A 20,808-nucleotide genomic window follows, 5' to 3' on the forward strand; every position below is an offset into this window, starting at 1 on the left:
CAGGCTTTGTTACAGATTTTACAGCTGTCCATTATAGTCAGATAACTGTGTTATCTAGCTGGAGGAGGGTGTGGATAAAGCTCTGAACTGCCATTTCTACTGTAGATAGCTAACTTTCTTTTGCTTTCCACCTGTAGGAACTTCCAGCCCCGTTGCTTGATGATTCCTACGGGAAGGAACTGGGAGATGAAGCAGCAGCTAAGTCTGAGGATTTTCAGGATTCTATGAAAATAGCCTGGCGCTACCAAAATTTACCAAAAATGGAGGTAACAGCTATTTCCTGCTTCTTTCCTCTTGCTCTCAAAATGAATTTGAAAAGCAAATGCTTTTCGGTAGAATCCAGACAACAGAACTGCTAATGGGCAAGTGTTACAGGATGGCCTCTTGAGGGAAAACTGTTTTACACCACTGTATGTTTTAATTGCTAGTGATACAAAAAGAAAGGGAATTGAGTTTTAAAACTCAATACAGACAACAGAATTTTAAAATAAAATAAAATAAAAAAAGCCCCACTTAAGTTCCATGGGATTTTTCAATGAGTATTATTAAATTGAGACAGCTTTTCATGGAAGTTTGGATAATGTGCTTGCTTACAAACCTGGCCCGAATTTAGTTGTACACAAATTACTTAAGTAGGTTTAATCAACAGGACTTACTGGATGTCTGCAGTGAAAGTACTGTGTTGAAGCAGGCTGTTAACCTGCTTATCCATGTGCATAACAACTAAAGCAAGCACTTGAGATTATATCAGCTTCACTGTCCCTGGAAACTAATCACTGTGCAGGGACAATGTAAGAAACAAGCTCAGTGGTCAGTCTGTCACAGTTTACAGTTGTTAGTGTTTTGTGAATAATCAATCTCCCATGGCTGGTGGCTTTCTCATTTAATCCAGTGGCACAGTCAATCTTTTAACAAAATTACAGCGTTTCTGACTATGCAGAATAAAATCCTGGTTTTGTCTGTACATTTTAGTCTACATTTATAAATTCTGGTTTAGATGTAGTCCTACCTGCCCAGTAAGTTCAGTTGTATTTTTAAAAACTTAATTGGAATGTGACAAAATGATCTTACAAGGCTTGGCATGTTTGGTTTTCTGTGAAATTGCACAGACATGGCTATATAGTTGTGTCAGAAAAGACTTATATATGGTGACATGCCAAATCAAACAGCCTCCAGGGTAATCATATAATCTCATCAGTTTTATTATTGTGGAGCTTGCTGTGCCACTCTGAACCATCCCCAAAATAATCTGTCTGTTTCAAAATCCAGCAGAGTTCATTGTACATTGATATGAAAACAATTTCATGTCGTTAACAAGTTGTGTTCTGATGTTCTAACAAAATGGAAAAATTATTTAAAAATTCAGTTGGGTGTGCACTTATCTTCTTTACAGCAGTAAACACTTTTCCACTTATGCAATATTTCTTGAAAATGTATGATATTCGTGGCCTTGATTATTGCAAATTGATTATGCAAGATAGAATAAGTTAGTCTTTCGGGGGGTGTTTCCCTGGTAATTGTTGCTTTTTGAATTGGATCTTGATCATTCTCAATAATTGAGGTGCAATATTTTTATGTGTATGTTAAATTTATTTAAAAATTAGAACACACAAATAAAAGTATCAATCTTAAACTATCTGTACTTAGAATTCCTCGGCACATTTTAATTGGTGAAAAATTGCTTTGAAATTGATATTTTTTGATAATTTGTACTGCAGTTATCATAAAATTTTGACTCTGTTCTGTGTAAATTGGATTGGTGATTATACTTCATTGAGAAAAACTCTGATACTGCCTTGCTACCCAAAACAATACATTTAATTCAATAATTAAATGAATACCCTTGGTTGTGATTCCTTCTTTAAATGTTCCTTTGCTGGTAAAAAAACTATGTTGAATAAAATTTCAAGGTATATTTTCCAAACTGAACTAATATGCCAGTGCATTTTCAAAAACTACTGTCGAATAGTTTCAACTGTGAAAGAGAAAAACCAACTTTGCCTTTAGCTAGAACTCTGAACATGATAGAAACTTTTCAATCTGTTATCTGGCTAAATACAGAGCAAGAATGCTGAGTACAAGATCTTTGTGGTATTTTTGATGATTAATTTGATTACTGTTTCTGTCTAGTAATAGATTTTGATTAGTAGTTCAGATATTCCCTTTCCATTCATTGGACCCTGTTTAGACTAGCCAAGTACCTCATTTTTGTTCTTATCCATGGTATTTGTGTTAGTGCTCTTCCCAGCTGGCACAGTTTCTCTCTACATATTGCACATACCTTGGATCAGAAAAAAAATTGAAGATTTATAAGAAATCTGTCAGAGTGAAAGGCCTTGTTATGCCTGATGTGCCTTTGCCAGTTTGTTACATGCATCTGTATCAGAGGTGAATTTAATTTAAACTTCTGAGTCTATTATGGAGAGCCTGTTTCGCAATGCAAGGCAGTGTGGTGGTTGTTGTTTTTTTTTTTCTTCTTTTTTTTTTTTTTTTTTTTTTTTTTCTTGAATGAACTGCTTATGTTCTTGGGGCAATATATAAACTGTCACAGCATGAAATCAATTTTCTGCCTTGATTCATCCCAAATCTGAGATTTCTAGCACATTAGTATTGCAATTAGAAGCATTAAGAGCAGACGGTAGGGTAAAGGCAGGCTCTGCTCACTGACAATCCCGAGTACTTCTCCTTGTGCAGGAACACGGGAGCCCGGGAACGAGGCGGCCCGAGCTGCAGCCTGCTAATGAATTTATCAGTCGGGCCGGGAAGGGATGGCAGGGTGTGCTGCTAAGGCACATTATCCACGCTCCCTTGCTTCAGGTAGGCTTTCCCCGAGCTTCCCGCTAAGCCTGGGAATGCGGGACGCTGAGGCCCATTCAGGGCCCTCTGACATGGACCCGGCTTTTATGCCTTTTATGGGGTTTATTAGCCCCAAATCCCAGGCTCCACCCAGCTCGTAGGCGCTGTGCTCATTCTTTGGAGCCCAGAGAGGTTATCACCTACCTTAATCCGGGCAGCGGGGTGGATTAAGGACACCAATGTGCCTCGGGATTCTCAAAGAGGATCCTGGAAGCTTCTTGTTTCTTCTTTTTTGCTGTCTTTACTAAACTCTATTGGGCCTCAGCGAGGATTTGCATCTGAAATGGGCGACCTGGAGCTTTTCTCAATGAAGACATCAGATCAAAGTTCAGTTAGTCAAGGCCTTTCTAAAACATTAAGGGGGCTTGGAAGTACACAATAAAAAGATGAGCTCTGGCAGAGATTGCAGTAAAAACATTCTGATCTGTAATCCGGATAAAGAATAGATTATAGGCCAAAGAACAGCCCCTGTTTAAATTGCTTTCAGAATCCTTGTTTTGAATAAAGTTACATTTTACAATAAAAATATTTAAATTTCGATAAAATGGAATTTTTTTTGAACTGCCTACTTTAAAAATCAGATACCAATAAATAAATTGATTTATATATTGATTTAGAAAACACATTTTTCTTTTTTTTCTTTTTTTTTTTAGTTAAACTGGTTTGCCTCGAATGACTAGATATTCATATGCAATTCTATGGGGTTTTTAAATTAAAAACTAAATATTTCTTTTATTTAAAGTTTGGGTTTCATTGGCAATTCTAGGAAAAGTGTTGCATTATTGTTACTGTAGATATTCTCTGATAACTGACTAGGCCTAACAACTATTAGTCAAATAATTTCAAAATACTCACTCCAAATCATTCTAATTCAACTTAACAGTTTAATAAATTTTTGGGAAAATACTGCCTACTTCAATATTAAATGTTATAACAATCAGGAGGAGGATAACTTTACATATATCATTCAAATAATGTTCTATTCCGAATTCCATTAATGTGGAACAAACAGATGCATTTATTTCTTCTATTTACTAGCACAACATGTTCAAAGTGTGTAATTCCTGCCCAGGTAAATGTTAAATTTGGTTTATGGTGTTTTATATACCAAAATTAAGATCTGAGAAAAATGTATCTTCATTATGGCAAATCATAGTTATTGCGTGTAATGCTCAACATATTGTTTATTCAATTTTCAAGAAATTAAAAATAGTTTTAAACTATTTCCTGTTTTTCTATTAAAATCATTTATATGAAGATGCAATGGCTTGGTTTTGTCACTGTTCATAGGTAAAAGGAAACATTTTCCAAGTCAGCTGAAAATATTTCTGTAGCACTATATAATTGTCAGGGACTGAAAAACCAAAGACATAATGTTCTGCACATTTCATAGATCTGGCCTTTGCAAATTTGTGATCATCTGTCTAGAACATGTGCAAAAATACATTCTTTTAATTATCTGACTGCACTTTGGTGCTGCAACTTGGAATCGTAAAGAATGAGCTCTGTGTGAAAAAATCACATTCAAATATGACAATGGAGGAATGAAAACTTAGTAGTAAATTTTATAATGTTTTTCTACTTGAAGGTTTTATTTAGGCTGAATGGGGAAAAACCAGAGGTTTGAAGTGTATTGCTAGTTCATTACTTTCTTTTGACAGATAATAGTTTAAGACTGTAATCAGCATTCTTGTTTCCACAGGCCAGCCCAACAACACATACAAAGTTTGGCCATTATTATGATGTTTCTAAAAAAATGTCTCCACAACTGTGTCAGTCTGTAAAATGGCACAGTTTTTACCTCCATGAGGAATTGTCTTTGGAGCCTAAGATGAAAGCATGGTAAGTTTTGGTACTGTGGCTCTGTTGTGTGTTTAGATTTTGGGGGCATATTGGCAGGAAAGGATATTTTTGTGTCCACACTCACTATGAAAAACGTGGTGGTGATGGAGGGGGTCAGGAGCAGTTCTGTGGGTCCCACTCAGTGCCACATACCTGGAGGGGCACAGAGACAGCTCAGAGCTCTGCTCCCAGATGTTGGCAGTGACAATTCAGGCAGACATTACTAGGACAGCCTAGGCCAAAGCTGCCTGTTCAGCCCAGCCCTATTGACAGCTGAGTGCAGGAACTGGGAGAGCTGTTCCTGTCTGGGTGAGAGTCCTCCCTGAGCACCGTGCCCCAGCAGCTCAGATATGGGCTTGTCAGGTGGCTATCACTCTTAAAAGGATGTCTTAGTTTGTAGGGCTTAGGAGACAGGCCATCCTTGACCTACATAGCTTAGACTGCTAGATCAGATTAGTTCATGATGTGCTTTTACTTTTTACATCCTACAGCTTCACCTAAGGAAAATACAGTATACTGTGAATAAAATTACAATCACTAATTATGTCTTACAAAACATTTCCTATTCAAACTCTTCTTGGAACGAATAACTTACTATGTTTATGTCTGTCAGTAGTGAATTAAGGAAGACTGAGAGAAAATGAGTGACAGTAGCAAAGACTCATATTAGCCTGTAGACACATGTCCATTGTATCCTTCTTGGAGACACTTCAAGTCAAGTCAAACATCAAGGCTGGGCCAACAATTTCTTTGTCCAGCCCATTCACTGAGTTTATATAATAGTATGATTTATATAATTTATATAATACCTAGCTTTATAGATCCTGGTGTATAGGGCCAGCTCCTGAAGCAGTATGAAATTCATTTGGATTGATTTTCATTGCAGTGCACTCATATAAAACCTCAGATTTATGAAAGAAGTGCAGTGTGAATCACCTTTCTTAGAGCTGTAGCAAAGCCAAAGCCAAGTCTCTCTCTAATTTGTCCTGTGTTACATGATCAAATGCTATTGCTTTGTGGAGCAAATTCTTGTGATAGTGTAAAACTGCCCCCACTTTTAGACAAAACAGAGAACTTCTTTCTATAGTAAATATTCGAACCAAGTTAGTTTATATATTAATATTATAATTTCTCATTTTTAGAAGCAGAGCAAGAGAGGATGGACACAAAAATATCTGACAGGTTGCGAGTGTTGTTATAGTTATTGAGCAATTTAACTCACTCTCTGTTCTCTAGTTAATGTGAATGTCGTGACTCATTCCACTATATGGCTGTCAAATATTAGTTCATTTTGCATTAAAATCAAATTAACTGATCAGTATAGTGTAAGAAATGGACTTTATGCATTTGATTTTATAAGCCTTGTTTAATGCTGATATTGTCCTTGTGTGCTAGTCTGATAAAAAAGCATCATTCTTACTATGTGAGTTCTATTCTTTTTTTAGTTTAAATCTAAGAGATAGATCTGATTTCGGTAATTTTCTTGGCAAATTGGTAGAGCAGAGTGTGATGAGGTGAGGAACGTGATCAAATCAAGCTAGGCTTTGGAAGGCTTATCTCCTTTTCCTCTCCCTGCCACCTCAACATGGGTCTCCTTCAAGAAGCCTCTCCTGAGGAAATTAAGGAATTATAGTGTTGGGAGTAAAGGCAGGTACCAAAGTAATGGCCAGCCACCATTCTAAACATTGTCATGCAGTCTAAAAATGATGTGATAAGGGACAGGGAGGAATAAAGACCACACTGGGAATAGCAAACTCTTAGAAATCTGTGGGAAACATAGAGTTGTATCTCTTTCTTTACGTAGGTCATTTGTCTTCTAACTCTGATTATTGTCATTTCTGACCACAAACATAGCTGGTTTTGGATTCCCTATTTTCAAAAGGTTGTATTAGGTCAGTGTTAAGACAAGGTGGGAAGTAAGAATTTTTTAAAATTACAGTCCCTGATATAAAGCTTCAAAAGAAGAATGGAGGTTCTTGAAAAAATCAAAGCAGAGTTAAAAGTTAACATACAGAGCATGTAAGTCTGTCTTCTGCAGTCATGGGCTACAGTAGATTGTAGTGGTAGAAACACAGCCTGGAAATATGGAGAATGTAAGTCTGTCTTCCTGCAGTCATGGGCTACAGTAAATTGTAGTGGTAGAAATACAGCCTGGAACTATGGAGATGTTTTTCTAATGATTTGCACAAGAAGTTGCCTTGCAGACACAAGTTGGGAGTGTTGTAGAATCTTCATCACTAAAAATTTCTAAGGACAAGCTAGATAAACATGAGTCAGACTTATTGAGGTCCTTTTCACTCCTGTATTTGTGATTCTTTAATTTACATTAGTCATGATGTATTCAATCCAATACTATTGGATGTTACCAGCTGTTTCACTGCTCTCAATGAGTTCATGCTTTTGCAGAAACCAAGCAGATTGCACTGCATTTTTTCATCACTGCATGGGATGAAATTCTGAAGGAAGCATTCTTTTTTCAAGGAATGAAAACAAGCTCACAGTCCTCTCAGCATAATCTCATTTTAAAAAGTTTCTAAAAAGAGGAGGGAAGGGATATTATTTTGCTGGCTCTACTGTTTGGAAAATCAGTTGAATGCTTTGGGCTTTTAAATCTAGCTTCAACAGATCATAGAATAGTAAAACATTCTTTTCTCTTGGTTAACTAGACAATGATTTTAAAGAAAATAGTCACAGGGTAGTCACCTTCCAGTTGAAATCACCAATTTGTATTGTTTTGGATTTCCTGGAGGTCCTTCTGGGAGCCTGGGCTCTTGCTCTGAGTTACAGTGACTGAGGAGCGCAGCCATGGCTGGTCAGAATGTATCTACTTAGAGTAAGTAATTTCTGAAGCATATTGTTCTCAGGCTATGGTAAGAGCCATACCCAAAAAAATCCCTGTTGACATAATGCTGATTGCCCATCTAGCATTGCAAAATCTCTGTAATCCATCATGCTGATGGTACCTCAATAAAGTACTGACAGCCTGAAAGGAAATTTAAAAAAAATTACAAAAATTATTTGAAGTTCAGAAAAATCTCTAATTTTTTTTTATTTCAATTTTTTTCTTTCTTTTAATTTAATCTATCAAAAGAAGATTGACAGAAAATTAACAGTGGTAGCTGAAAAAACCTTCAAAAATAAGGAAACATTTTTTAAAAACGGGATAGTTATTATTGAAATTATTTACATTAATAGGCTCTCTCTTATGAGATGTCTGCAGAAGATTTAATGACTTTCTAAGGGGTATAGTTTGCAAGATACATATCAGTAAGGATGTTCCTGAATGAAATTTTCTCTTAAAGTATAGGATTGCAGACCAAAAGCAGTGGTGTGTTGTGGATTTTTTTAAATGCAAGAATGTTTTTGCTTTTGTCATTAACACCGAGGTTGAGGAGGAAGTGGAAACCAATAATCTTGTCTAGTATACAGTTTTCCATAAGTGAATGATGATGTTGTTGAGACATGATGCTTCTTTATAGTACCAAAAGTTGCAAAAACTAGGAATTAGCTGAAAAAAAAAGAACATTTCCATCTTCTCAAAATGTTTCCACGTTATTTTCTCTTGTGTGTTCCATTCTACGTATTTACAATGTTACAGAGTCATGGCATGGTTTGAGCTCAGGCTGAAATAAATTGTTCTAGTCCTGTAACTGCAGTCATTGGAGAGGCACCTTCTCTCAGGTACTCATCATGGGAAGTGTACCTAACCCAGAGCACATATCCCACATGAAGGTCATGGGCAGTGACCTCATCCTTCTAAAGAAGGATTTTAGAAGCTCAGGTTTTGACTTTTTTTTTTCAGTTGCACCTTTTTGATTAAATTATCATACATATCAATGTGAGCAAGGTGTTCCCTAAGTGGTGTCCTGTTTGAGTAGGGTTTATTTATCTTTTCCTGATAGAGACCTGCTACTTTTGTATGTAATTAATGTTCCTCAAAGAATGTACTTAATCCATAACTTGTTTAGATGCATCTTGAATTCACCTTGTTGACCAGCCTTGCTTTACCTTTTACTTTTTAGTTTTGGAGGACCTTAGGTTTCACTTTTTCCTCCTTGAAATTTGGAACATCTCTTTCCCCACCCTCCTTTCCTTTGGGAAGAAGTGGGGAGCAAGAAGAGCAATTCTTTGCTCTGTTTTCATTTCACACCCCAGGATGTAACAACAGATTATGCATTTAGAACAGAAAATATACAAGAAAAGTAATGCATTGCATTTTCCTGCACAGCCTACCCTCACCTGTCAGAAATGTGAGTATACTGAACATATATTTTACAATCCTTGAGAAAACAATGCTGCATCTTTTAATAAGGAAGATCCTTTGTCATAATGTTTTGTGACATGAAAAAAACATGTATTTATAAAAAGGACCAGGTCATCCTCATGCTTCTAAGTCTCCAGCACCACATTAAGAAACCTAATTTATTTCACCTGTCCTTCACTGAGTGAACTGTCTCTGTAATTGTAGCTAATGTCTTTTTTGAGGAAATTACAGAGCTTCTCTTGCAGGATCAGAGATAGAGGGATTTCATACTCTTGGCCCTTTTGAGAAATTGCATATATTTATATGTATGTCCCTATCTGGCTATGCACACAAGCATTTGGTTTCTGTGTGAGTTAGGAGAGAAAGGTGATTCTTTGACTGATTAGATTAAGACTGACCTTTTACTTTGCAATTAAAAATTGGTTTTGGAGGCTACCAACATCACTGGTTCACCTTGAAGTTTGGCTCGATCCTCTTTTTCTTTCCTGTGTTTTCACTTGTGTTTGTGTGTCTGTTTTTTGATGGAGGGAGGGGCCAAATGTTACCCTGTAAACTGGCACCTGCCAGTGTAGGTATAATATTCAATAGCCATGTTTGCTCTCCTTTCTGCTGTTCTGGGACCTGATGGCTGAATTAGACTACAGGTTTCCCTTTGGATAATCCCTCAAGAAGGACAGAAGTTCTTTTCCCCATGTGTGGTGGTTTTGGTTTGCCAAGCTGAGATTTCTTGGCCAATGCACCAAAATTTATGTTATGGTTTTAGTGCTGGCCAAATGCCAGTGCAACTACCAGAAGTATTTACTCATTTTTCTGTTGTTAGATAAGATTTGGAGGAGAGCAAAACAGGCTCAAAATCTTAAAGGGTATAGAGAAAACTTTATTAAGAGAACTAAAAGAATAATAAGAATCCGAGTAAAACCTTCAGAACACTTCTTCTCCCCCCACACCCTCTTTTTTTTCCCACTGACAAGGTAAAGAGACAAAACTTGAGACTTTCAGGCAGTTTAATAAAATGTAATTGGACACAGATTGTGAAGCCCGTCCCCCAAAAGGAAATAGTAAATGGGCCTGGGTGTTTGGTGCCAAAGGAAGGCAGAAACTTTCTCCATCTTACCTCATTTTTATGTTGGGGTAGGGCAGTTGTGTCCTGGTGCTAATGCTGGGCCCAGCTTGACAGGGTTGTATAGCTGAGAGCAAATGTTCTCTGGTGGTTGTTGCCAGGATATTCTGGTGTCCTCCAGCTGCTGGAGCTGGTGCCTAGCAGGAAGGCAGGAATATCCTCTCTGGTGACTCTGTGTATTGCAGGCAACACTTAATTTCCTACCTCTGCTTCCACTCTCGTTCTTCAGGGCAATTACCAAACAAGGAGGTTTGATAATCAAAGGAACCAAAATCATTAAGTTGTAGGTTTTCAGCAATACTTGTAAACCTTAACCTTAAGAAAGTACGTGCTTTTGAAAAAGAATAAATTTATCTAGAGTCTAGATTTTCCAATAAATTCAGATAAAACAGTTTTGACTGTCTTGCCTAATGGAGTCCCCTTTTCCATAACAAGGCTATTTGTCATACCCTTGACAACCTAACCTTTGTTAACTGCTTGGAAACTATCAGCAGAGAAGTCAGAGCCTTTGTTGTAACCAGGATACCTTCTTGCCAGCTCCTGCTTTATCCATTACTAAAGTGCTCAACAAAAAAAAGAGTAAAGAAGGAATTGTTTAAACTCATTATCAAAATCAGATTGTGTTTAGTAACAAAACCAAAAAAAAGACTAGAAATTGGAAAATATGAAATATCTTACTTCCTTGCCTACATATTGGGGCAAACATTGCCAGAAGGGTAATGCAACTTGCTTTTATAAATAGTGTTTCTACAATATTTTTCATGTTCTTATTTACATAAGATGGGTCAAATTCAAGGAAACCATGAATATTTTAGAAAGAGATAGAAGAGCACCTGTTTTGACATTTTTTAAAAGTCTACACACATTGCATTATTTTTAAAAATTCTTTCTTTGCTGCAAATCTTTCTAGTAGATTAATTGAAGAGCTATTTTAATTTTTTTGTTTTAATTTTGGGACCCTTTAATCCTGCCAGTGCTTTGGTTATTTTATTTTTTTATCCACTAACTTTTAAAAACAAGTTAGTAATGAATCAGAAATCAGGAAATATTTTGATTGTGGTATATTCTCTGGCAAAAAAAAAAACATCATCTGTCATGATAATGCAAAGACACAGAAAATTTTGACTGCTCTGAGGGGCTAAAGTGTATCCTGTAAACTGACAGCTGCCAGGCAGTGTAGGTAAAAGATTTAATAGCAATTCCTTTTGCAACTAAACCTTGGGAAAGTGATGGACTTCAGAAGCTGAACTTCCTTGTTTGAAGTTCTCCTTGTTTTGTATAGCAAGGCAGACTTTACCCATGAAATATCATGTTGAAATTATATACTACCAGTTAATTTTCAGCTCTGAATTTAATACAGGATATTAAATTATTGAAGTACATCAGTTTAATCAGTAGCCTTCTAGGGTACTAAATCTGAAACAAAAATAAATGGAGTTTATTTGGAAACTCTCCTTTGTGTTCATATCAGAGAAAGGTCATCTCTTAATAGTTTTTTGACACTGATTATTTCAAAACTCAAATTTATTAGGACCACATGACTTTTTCGATTGTAGATTTTTATAACTCAAGTATATTTGAGGGTTGGGGTTGCATGGATACTGTTTTCTTAAAGGAAACATAGATTTTTGTGTTGAAGAAATGGCACAAAAGGCAGATAATTGCAATTTTTACATGCTTCTCAGAAAAATCAAATTCTTTCCTGTACCAAGGGATAAAAGCAAGTTTATTTGCGTTTATTCATCAGCAAAATGCATTTGGATAACAGTCTAGGCTCTTAGTAAAGTAATGGGAATAGTTTCATTAATATTTGGGCCAGATAGTCTCTCAAGGTTCCTTCCAATCTGAGCTGTTACCAGACCAGACATGCATAAATTATGGAGCAAATGAGAATAGTTTTAGAGGCAAAATTTTCAAAATAACCTGTCATATCTCCCCAAGAAGTACAGCAGGAGGTTTGAATCCTCAGCCCTTGATGGTAGTTACTGAGACTGGAAGAAAATGTTGAAGCCAGAAAAGATAGAAGGGTTTAAGCTGCAGTGAGGAACCTGCATCAGCCCATACACCCAAACCAGTGTGGTCCATGGCATTTAAGGAAACAATGTCTCTTTTAAAAGTGAGCACCTGAAATGCTCTTTGAAAGTAAAGAGCTTCTAAGTCTGGCAAGATGATTTGCTGAACTTTCACTTTAAGTCAGCTTAAATCCACTTTTAGCCATCAGTTTGCCTTTTTTTTTTGTTTTCCTGAATGTTATGTTTTCTAAACAATACATAGAATAAATGCTGCCTCGCAATTTTGCTGTCATGCAAATAAAGCAGTGAAAATGTATGAAAATTTTCATGGAAAGTCAACTGTTCATCATGGCATTGATTAGATATCCTTGGAATAACAACTGGATAGATCCTTGTCAGTTACAGAAGATTGGTACTGGGATGTAATGGTTTCAACTTTAAGTTGATACATTAAATCATTAATCTTCTAGCTGTAAGTGAGCTTGACATAATTAAGTTATCTTAATCCCTAGAGATTTTAGCTTTCACTGAATGTCTGGGCACTGAACTGGTTGATATGAAGCAATCACAACTGCTTATAATCTCAACTTTATTCAAAGAGTTTGGGTTTGTTTTTTTTCCTCTCTGACACCTCTTTTCTATGTGACACTTGCACTGAAAGCTGCATCTGCTCATATTTATTTTTATACAGCTGCTAGAGACATATAGGAGAGTATTAAAATGTGTGACTGAAATATTTCTTTTACCAACAGGAATATGAACAGTGGCTATGCAAGGCTGCTTCAGTCCATTCAGAGGATCATCTCCCAGGAAGGCTTTGATGGCTCTGATCCCCAGGTACTGAAGACCCTCACACGCCTCTTTAATCCTCTAACTGCTGTTCTCTTGCTTTTCAAAGGTGGCACAAGGTGTTGGACAAATTATTAAGGAACAAATTGTTCCTGAGCATTGCTAAAGTAAACAAGCAAAATAAATAGCAATGTTCACGTTTTAAATGGGTTGTTTGAGTTTTTACCTGTTACAGATGTGCAGCACCATGCGAGAAAGAAATGTAAGACAGCATTAGTAAAATGCCTTTTCTGTGCAGTTAACTAATAAATGGATGGCCAAATGTAATGTAAATAAGTAAAGCACATTTTCACCTACAATATTTGTTTTTCAAATCTTTTCTTTAGCATAAGCTGTTCAAGATTCTTGAAGTTAAACATTTCCACTTAAACTTTCAGGGTTTTTTTATTGTTGTTTTCACTGGTGTGAATTTTTTAATTAATTAAATGGTGGCATTTTTCTGTGGTGAGCATTGAAAGAAAAGTAAAGATATAAGAATACTATTTCAATTTACAAATCAAAACAGCTTATTAGCATTCCAAAAATTTCTGTACTCTTCATAAAACATACTGTGGGTAATCAAAAACATTTTATTGTAACAACATAGGCTGAAAGACGTTTTCTAATTTGAGCAGTGCCCTATCAGTTATTCCTTGTCACATTCAGTAACATGGCAGTCCTCTGGAGCTGATGGAAATAATATCATAAATTGTATATATTGATGCTTAATTGAAAGGTAATTATTGCTGTACAATAGAAATGTTACTGTAGCAGAAGTCAGTCAGCATAGACACTGGAGAGCCTGAAAAGATTTAATACAAAACTGTGTAGCAGTCCAATATCTCAGGAATCATTTTTGCAGGGGAGATGATGCTGGCAAGGATGTTTCGCTGTCTGCCAGTGTGGTTCAGAAGCATTACCTGCACCGAGCACTTGTGTGTAAATGTCGGTGGCTGTGCTCAGCCGAGATGTCTGGGAGGGTTTTGCCTTCCCTTCGGTGGCACTGCCAGTCTGGAGAAGGCCATTGGTCCCTGCCAGGCCCCTCGCCCCACAGTAACCATGGCAACAGGGATGTGTGTCATCCTCCTGAGCAGCACGGGGATGCTCCTCCTGCCTCAGAGCCCTGGGTGACACAAACACCCCGCCAGCCTCCAGCCAGCCAACAGCCTCCTGCCCGAGACGGCAGCCTCTCACTGCTTGTTTTTCTTTATACATACATACATATGAAAGAAAATGAAGGTTTTTTTCAAAGGCAGCATTTGGGTGGTTTTTTGCTTACAAGTGGGGAAAAATTAAACATCAGCAATCATTATTTTCTCTACTTTTTGTCAATCGTTTCAAAATGTCTTATTAGTGTCAATAAAATGAAACCTGAACTTCAACTGAGATGACTGTAACAGTACCGGTTTGCCAAATAATACATACAAGTTTCTAAGGTGAAGCTTTAAAAGTTAGAAAAGTCCTTTTTCAGGCCAGTTTATTGATCTAAAAAGCCATTAGCACTGTGTAGTTCTTTCTGTTTCAAGGAGGTATGATTTCCTGGAGTGGTTTCTATTACTGTCTTTTAATATTCCGCTTTTCCCCTTTCATCAACTTTCTTTGTACACTTGCATAATGCGCACTTCTTAAAAATATGTCCAGACTTGAATGTAGCAGTGGCCCAGAACACACCTTGGATCTTTTATTTGCCAAATCTCTGAGCAATTCTCTGCTATTTCATTTCCTCTTCTATTTACTGAGCCCTCAGAAGTGCTGTTTAAGTGGGTAGGTGTGAAGATTGTAAAGTAAGGAGCAGCCTGTGTTCTGGACCTGTGTATAGTTGCCATATGTAATCATAAAAGCTTCTGAGAAGTTTGTGTGTATGCCATCCACCCCTAAATCATCCTTACCTGACTGGTAATCCTTTACTGGCTGGTAAAACTTTCAGATATCTTTGGCTACTCTCACATCAATATGCCAATGATACTTAGATTTCCTCCTCGATTCAGAGTGAGAAGAAAACTGAGCAGAATGTGACTCACCTCAGCTGAGAGATGGTTTGACACAATTAGAAAGATTAGTGAAAACTACCATTAGAGGTTTAGTAGGCCTTTGATAAAATGGCCAGGCACCTCTAGGACCTGGTTAACATTAGTCTTATAGAACCATCTGCAGGTGGCCATCATAGGTTAATATTTTTGTTACTGTCCTGCTTGGCTTTGTGGACATTAGGACAATAATTCCTGTTTGAATTATGAGGATACAGAAAAGTTCGGTCTGAGTTGACCAAAGTAATAACTTATTTGTTCTCACTGGCTGAAACACCTTTGCCAAGGTCTAATTGGAAAATCAGATTTTGAATTACCTATAAGCCCCACATCCTTTCTAAAATTTCCCAGTAACTCTTTGCTGCCGAGTATTAAGTGGGAATCCTGCATAAATTGATCATGACATTAAGTTATATAGACTAGTACCTCTTTGTTTCAGAGTGTCTTGGTTGTTTCATGTTTGACATCAGAGCTTTAATAGGCAGCTATTTCCTTAACAAATCTTTTCTATACTTTGGAGGCTTCCAGAGTAATTGTTGGGTTGTTTGGGCTTTTTTATTTGTTTTTGGGTTTTTTTTGTTGGCTTGGATTTGAGTTTTCTGAATTCTTCATAATCGGAATTTTTGCTGCCAAATGAAACACTGTTACAAAAATTGCATGAAGAAAAAGAAATAGAAAATAAATCCAAACTTCCAGACTAATGCGAATATAAAAGATCTAGTGGTGTATCTAAAAAAATGTTATCCTGCTCTTTACAGCAGGTTGGTTGTGGGAGAATTTTAGACTTACACTTTTCTTAGATTTCAGTTTTGGAATAAACTGTCAGGGCTGTTTAGGCCTGACAGAATTATGCTGGTAGAAGTTCTATTACTGGCCAAATAAACACATCTGATATTATCTGGTGTTTGAATAGCTTTATCTTTTACTTCTCTTACAATTTGATGTTGTGAAATAAGCATCTGTCATCTTCTCTCCAGTAAGAGAGAGGATGTTGTTCTTATGGATGTTCCTCATAAGAAAAAAATATTTTTTCTCATTTAAAAAGTGTCTGTAAGTTTTATGTATGTTTTGCATTGAAATTTTGAAATGCCGTAACGCTTTCTCTGCCTGGTTAACACCCATGAGATCTGGATAAAACACCTTTCTTAAATGCCTATTTTTTTTTCCTGTTGCTTAAGTGCACATCAAGAATTGCCTGAATCGGCTCTGATCAGAAGTAATTAAAGAATATTAGACTAAAACTTCTCTTTTTGCCATTCTTTTCAAAACTGAACATCTGATCTGAGAGGATACCATGCAGAGAAGTCAGATTGTGTTGTGAAGTCAGATTATCCTGTACTGTTGTCTTGATCTTCATACAGTAGTGTAACAAGTTCACTTTCTGTAACTAAAGCCTGCAGAGCCCAAGCCTAAAGAATCTGCCAGAGCTGAAACGTAGAGTGCTTCCCTAGAGATCAGGAGAGAATTGGCAGATCAGCTCTCTGTGTAAGACACACAAGTGAATAAATGCAGAGCCATGTGGGACTAACTGTGTCTCACAACCCAGGCTCTGTCTGCCCCTTATGGATAAGGAAGCATTTGGGAGGGGAGCCTCTTGTCTTGTCAAAACCTTTCCTCTGGATTTCCAGAGCAGCTGTGCAAAGTTTTGAGTTTGATAGTTGCTGTTTATTCCAGCTGCTGGAAATTAATATCTACAGTTTATCAAAATACTTTTCTGGAGTGAAAAGTACCTGCAAGTTTTTACTTATCAAAACTAGTATTTATGTGTGTGTGTGTGTTTGTGTATAAACAAAGCAGATCTTTAAGTATGAGCCCTGAACTCCAGAAATGTTTCTTTTATCATCTTACGCAGGAAGTCTTTCAACAAGGGTGTTTTTTGTCTCTCTCAGCTATTGATAGCAAATATATCTGAAATCCTTCCCAGAGATCACCAGGAAAGGTCACATCAAATAAGCAGAAAGGAGAGCTGTCATCATGAGAGATAACATTTTACCTTGCACAAACAAACTACTACTTTGACTTCATAATCTGTCCCTTCAGAAAAGGAGTTTTATCTTGCCTCTAAAGCAGACCAGAAAGTCTCATGTCAAGGTGTGGTCCTTAAGAGACAACCTGCTGATGTCCCCACCAGACTCTGTGTTTCCACAGCTGTGCCTACAACTCCCTTTATTAGTGGGAAGAAGTTGAAAGGAACATAAATGATTCTTGGAGACTTCTAGGACAGTGACAGGCCCATGTGTTGGTGAGCTAAGGCGTTGACCTTGTTCACTCAGAAGGAGCAGAAAAAGTGGAACTGAAGCAGTCAGAATAGTCAGGTAATGAAAGTGATGCAGTGGAAAGGTGAAAATAGAGGGAGAAGTTCTGTCTGATTACTCCTAGGCACTTCGAGCAGACTGTCTTAGAGAAAATACTCTTCTACATGTTTTTTAAGACAGTGATGGAGTAGAAAAAGGACATTAAAGGTCCGACTGTTACTGGATTTTGTGTCAGAATATACTTACATTTAGCTGGTTAAAAAATACAAATTAGTACTTCTCAGTATTTACCATGTGTCCATTACATTTGTACTTGCTTACCCATGATACCTAAGTAGTGAAAAAAATCCCATTCCATTTGCAATTTTTATAAGATCAACTGAGATTACTATGATTACATAAAATACACAATTATTATGGATATGCCTTCTAGAAATTGTATTCCTCCTAGTCTTAAAAAAAAAACAACCTTCTTTTTTTTTCCCCCAACAGAAAAAACAAAGGAATGTTTTGCGGATAGGAATTCAGAGCCTGGGTTCCCTGTTGTGGGGTGATGATGTTTGTTGCAGCGATACTCCTGAAGATCCTCATAGCCTGACAAAATTTCTGTATGTTCTCCGTGGCCTGCTCAGGAAATCATTGTCAGCCTGCATCATCACAGTGCCTGCTCACCTTATACAGGTAGGAGTGCCGCTTTTGCTGGATTTCAGAATTTAGCGGAATTTTAAAGCTTATAGTAAGAAAACAAATGCAATTTTGGACATTTTTAAAAGTTGTTTTGTTCAAAGTGTGAACTTAAAACATGACTATATCTTATGCTTTATACTTTTGTGGGAGAGTCATGCTGCAAAACCTACAAAGACCTAAGTATAAAATTATTTTAGAAACAGTTATGCCAAATGTGGGTCTTATTTCTTTTTTGAAAAACTATCAAAATTTCAGAAACTGTAGAAAAGCCAAGAAAATGCGTGTAGTCACCTCTTTTTCAATTGTTTTTACATCTGTATTCACTCTCCCAGTGCTTTCAAAATGCTTTTTGTAGTATCAATACAAGGATTTCAGTCCACTGACTTTATTTAAAATGGTCATTATGATGGTATCTGATGTTGTTTTTAAAGCCAATAATTGGAAGGTACAGGTTTGCTTTATAAGTCTAATATCCCTTTGTATTGGGATGAGGAGAAAACCAGTTATGGCCTCAGTCATCTTCCCAACTGCAAAATCAGAAGCAATTAACAGCATTGTTCCTGACAGTATACAGAGATTTAAATGTCTTCTGAAAATAAACATTTTTAGCCAAAGGAAAAATATAGTCTTTTGTTCTGTGAGTGGTACTGTAACTTACAAAAGCAAAATTGTTATTCACAATGAACAAAGAAGCCATCATTTTAGATATTTGATTTGATTATAGTAAAAAAGTACTGGATAAAATCTCATATTATGCAAAATATTTTCATAGTAGGTGAGTTTATCAATAGATTAAATCCTGGCTTAGGTAGTTATATGACTCACATGTATTGAATTTTATTAAAGGTCTTTGAATACCTGCAAATGTTATTTAGACACCAATACAATTACTCCTTCGAAAATAAAGAAGATTAATTTTACCATTGTAGTCAAAAGTGTATGAATATTTCTCTTGCAGTACACACCTGCATCTCCTTACTTATTATTTTTAAATATTAGGTGGCAATCAACCTTCAGAAAGAGGGACACTTAAATGTAATGCAAGAAATGGAATTTGAATGTAAAACTATCGTCCTACTTTTTACCCCCTGGAATTGCCTGCCCATAATTGGGACATACAACCCTCCCCTTTGTAGTCCTCTTTATATATCATGCAATAAAAAGTATATTTGTATTTTAGAGAAGTACAGAAGTATCTCTGAGAAAGAAACTGAAGTTTGTATCAAACTTACTTGAGAAGCTGATTATTGGTTTGTGTTTATAAATTCCAGGGAGTTAGGATTGAAACTATACCTCATTTTTTAAATAACTGAGTTTTTAATTCTAATAGTAAGTGCTAGAATATTCTGAATTAAAAAAAAAAAAAAGTAACATTATGTACAGAATCTTTGCTTAGTTGTTTTAAACAAACAAAGGCGGGGTTTTTTTGTTGGTTTGTTGGGGTTTTTTTGTTTTTTTTAATTGTGAAGCTTCGGCATACCCTCCTTTAAGCACCGCATTGTGGAGAGAACTGTCATTAGGAGGAGCAAAGCTGCTGAGGGCTCCTCCTAGCCCACATTACCGAGTTCCCAGAGCCCTGCTGTGTAGTTGTTGCCCTCTCCAAGAAGCCTGTTAAAGAGCCCCTGGGAGCATGTGTCCAGTCTCCTTGGCACTGCTTAATTGGTGAGGCTGGCGAGATGGGAGCGCAGGCGAACATGTGCTCGCGCTGGCTCGTGCCGCAGACGGACCTGCCTTATAATAACAGCAGCTGCTCGCATTCTCACTGTACAGCTCCTCTCCATTCTGTTGCTCAGGGCTCTTGCTGCAGTAAAAAAGTGAAGGGAATATCTCTCCTTTCCAGCAGAGTGAGAGAGAGGGATTGGGTTTTTTTTCCAAGTGTATAATTTGATCAGTCAGTTCTGGCGTGTGCTTTATCTGTTAAATCTTTAAGTCACTGCACTGAAGGCATAGAGAACAGAGAATTCACACTCTTTATCTGAAGATGTAGTAAATTCCCCATTTTTTTCCCTGAGCTACTGTTCCTGTCCTTTGCAGTTTGTAGTTCAGCCCCTAACTAAATTAATTGAGTGGTCTCCAAGTAAATTCTTCGCATGTGTAATTTCTATAAAGGACATGTAAGTTGAAAGGCACATTTAGTCAAAGTTTTGTCTTGATGACATATACAAAAAAAATAGTTTGATCTTTACCTGCTTTGTCATGAAAAAGTAGATTTTTGGTAGTGACGTAACTTATCTTTTCTCTGTCAGTCTCCAGTACTAGTTAGTCCAGTGAAGAAGAAATAAAACAATTGGCAGTACTGATTTTTGACAGAGACAATGTCTTTTCAACCCAGACTAGTTCTGGTTTTTATGTGAAGTATATGAATAATGCATATATATATATGTCTCTATATATATTTTTTGAAATTGTTTTCTTTTATGTATTTTGCGAAATACTTTGCATGTTGTACTGTGACAGGGAGTTCACAAATTAAATCTACCCAGTCTCTTTCTTTTTCAGAAAGTTTAATTTTGGCTTTACTTTTCATATTTTTCCCTTTTTTTTTTTTTGGCTGGTGAGACATTAAAATGATCCTCCCTATTTCATATTTTCTGTATTCTGGATTGTAATTTTTCTCATGCTGGCTCCTTGATCTGTTTCTGAGCAGTCACTTTACCTTATTACATAACATAATGCAGTAATGCTATTATTGTTTGTTCACTTTCCCTACATTCTCATGTTTGGTTTGACTCTTCAGTGATTACAAAGCATTAAACAGTGATTTTGTTCTTGATGTTTTTCCCTCTGTGATACACATGCACCAATGTGGCTCTTTCATTATTCCAGCAATTCATTGTCTTAGATTTAATAACTTGGAATTGCATTTATCCAAAGATAATGCTCATTAATCCAGCCTGATGGGACAGTTCATGATGTT

At 36.7% G+C, this 20,808-nt stretch overlaps 1 protein-coding gene across 1 annotated transcript in view; it reads left to right on the plus strand.

Moving 5' to 3' along the window:
- The window catches only part of ELP4 (elongator acetyltransferase complex subunit 4), a gene marked incomplete at its 5' end in the record, with an annotated part of 133,979 nt that overhangs the window by 25,557 nt on the left and 87,614 nt on the right, over window positions 1–20,808 (plus strand). The window contains 4 exons of the mRNA XM_083885362.1: window positions 138–266; window positions 4,559–4,698; window positions 12,847–12,931; window positions 17,697–17,885. Of these exons, the coding sequence (XP_083741488.1) occupies window positions 138–266; window positions 4,559–4,698; window positions 12,847–12,931; window positions 17,697–17,885 (543 nt within the window). The remainder of the gene's footprint in view (window positions 1–137; window positions 267–4,558; window positions 4,699–12,846; window positions 12,932–17,696; window positions 17,886–20,808) is intronic.

Source organism: Zosterops lateralis (genome assembly GCF_965231275.1).
Source record: "Zosterops lateralis genome assembly, contig: SUPER_6_unloc_1, whole genome shotgun sequence".
NCBI lineage: Eukaryota > Metazoa > Chordata > Aves > Passeriformes > Zosteropidae > Zosterops > Zosterops lateralis.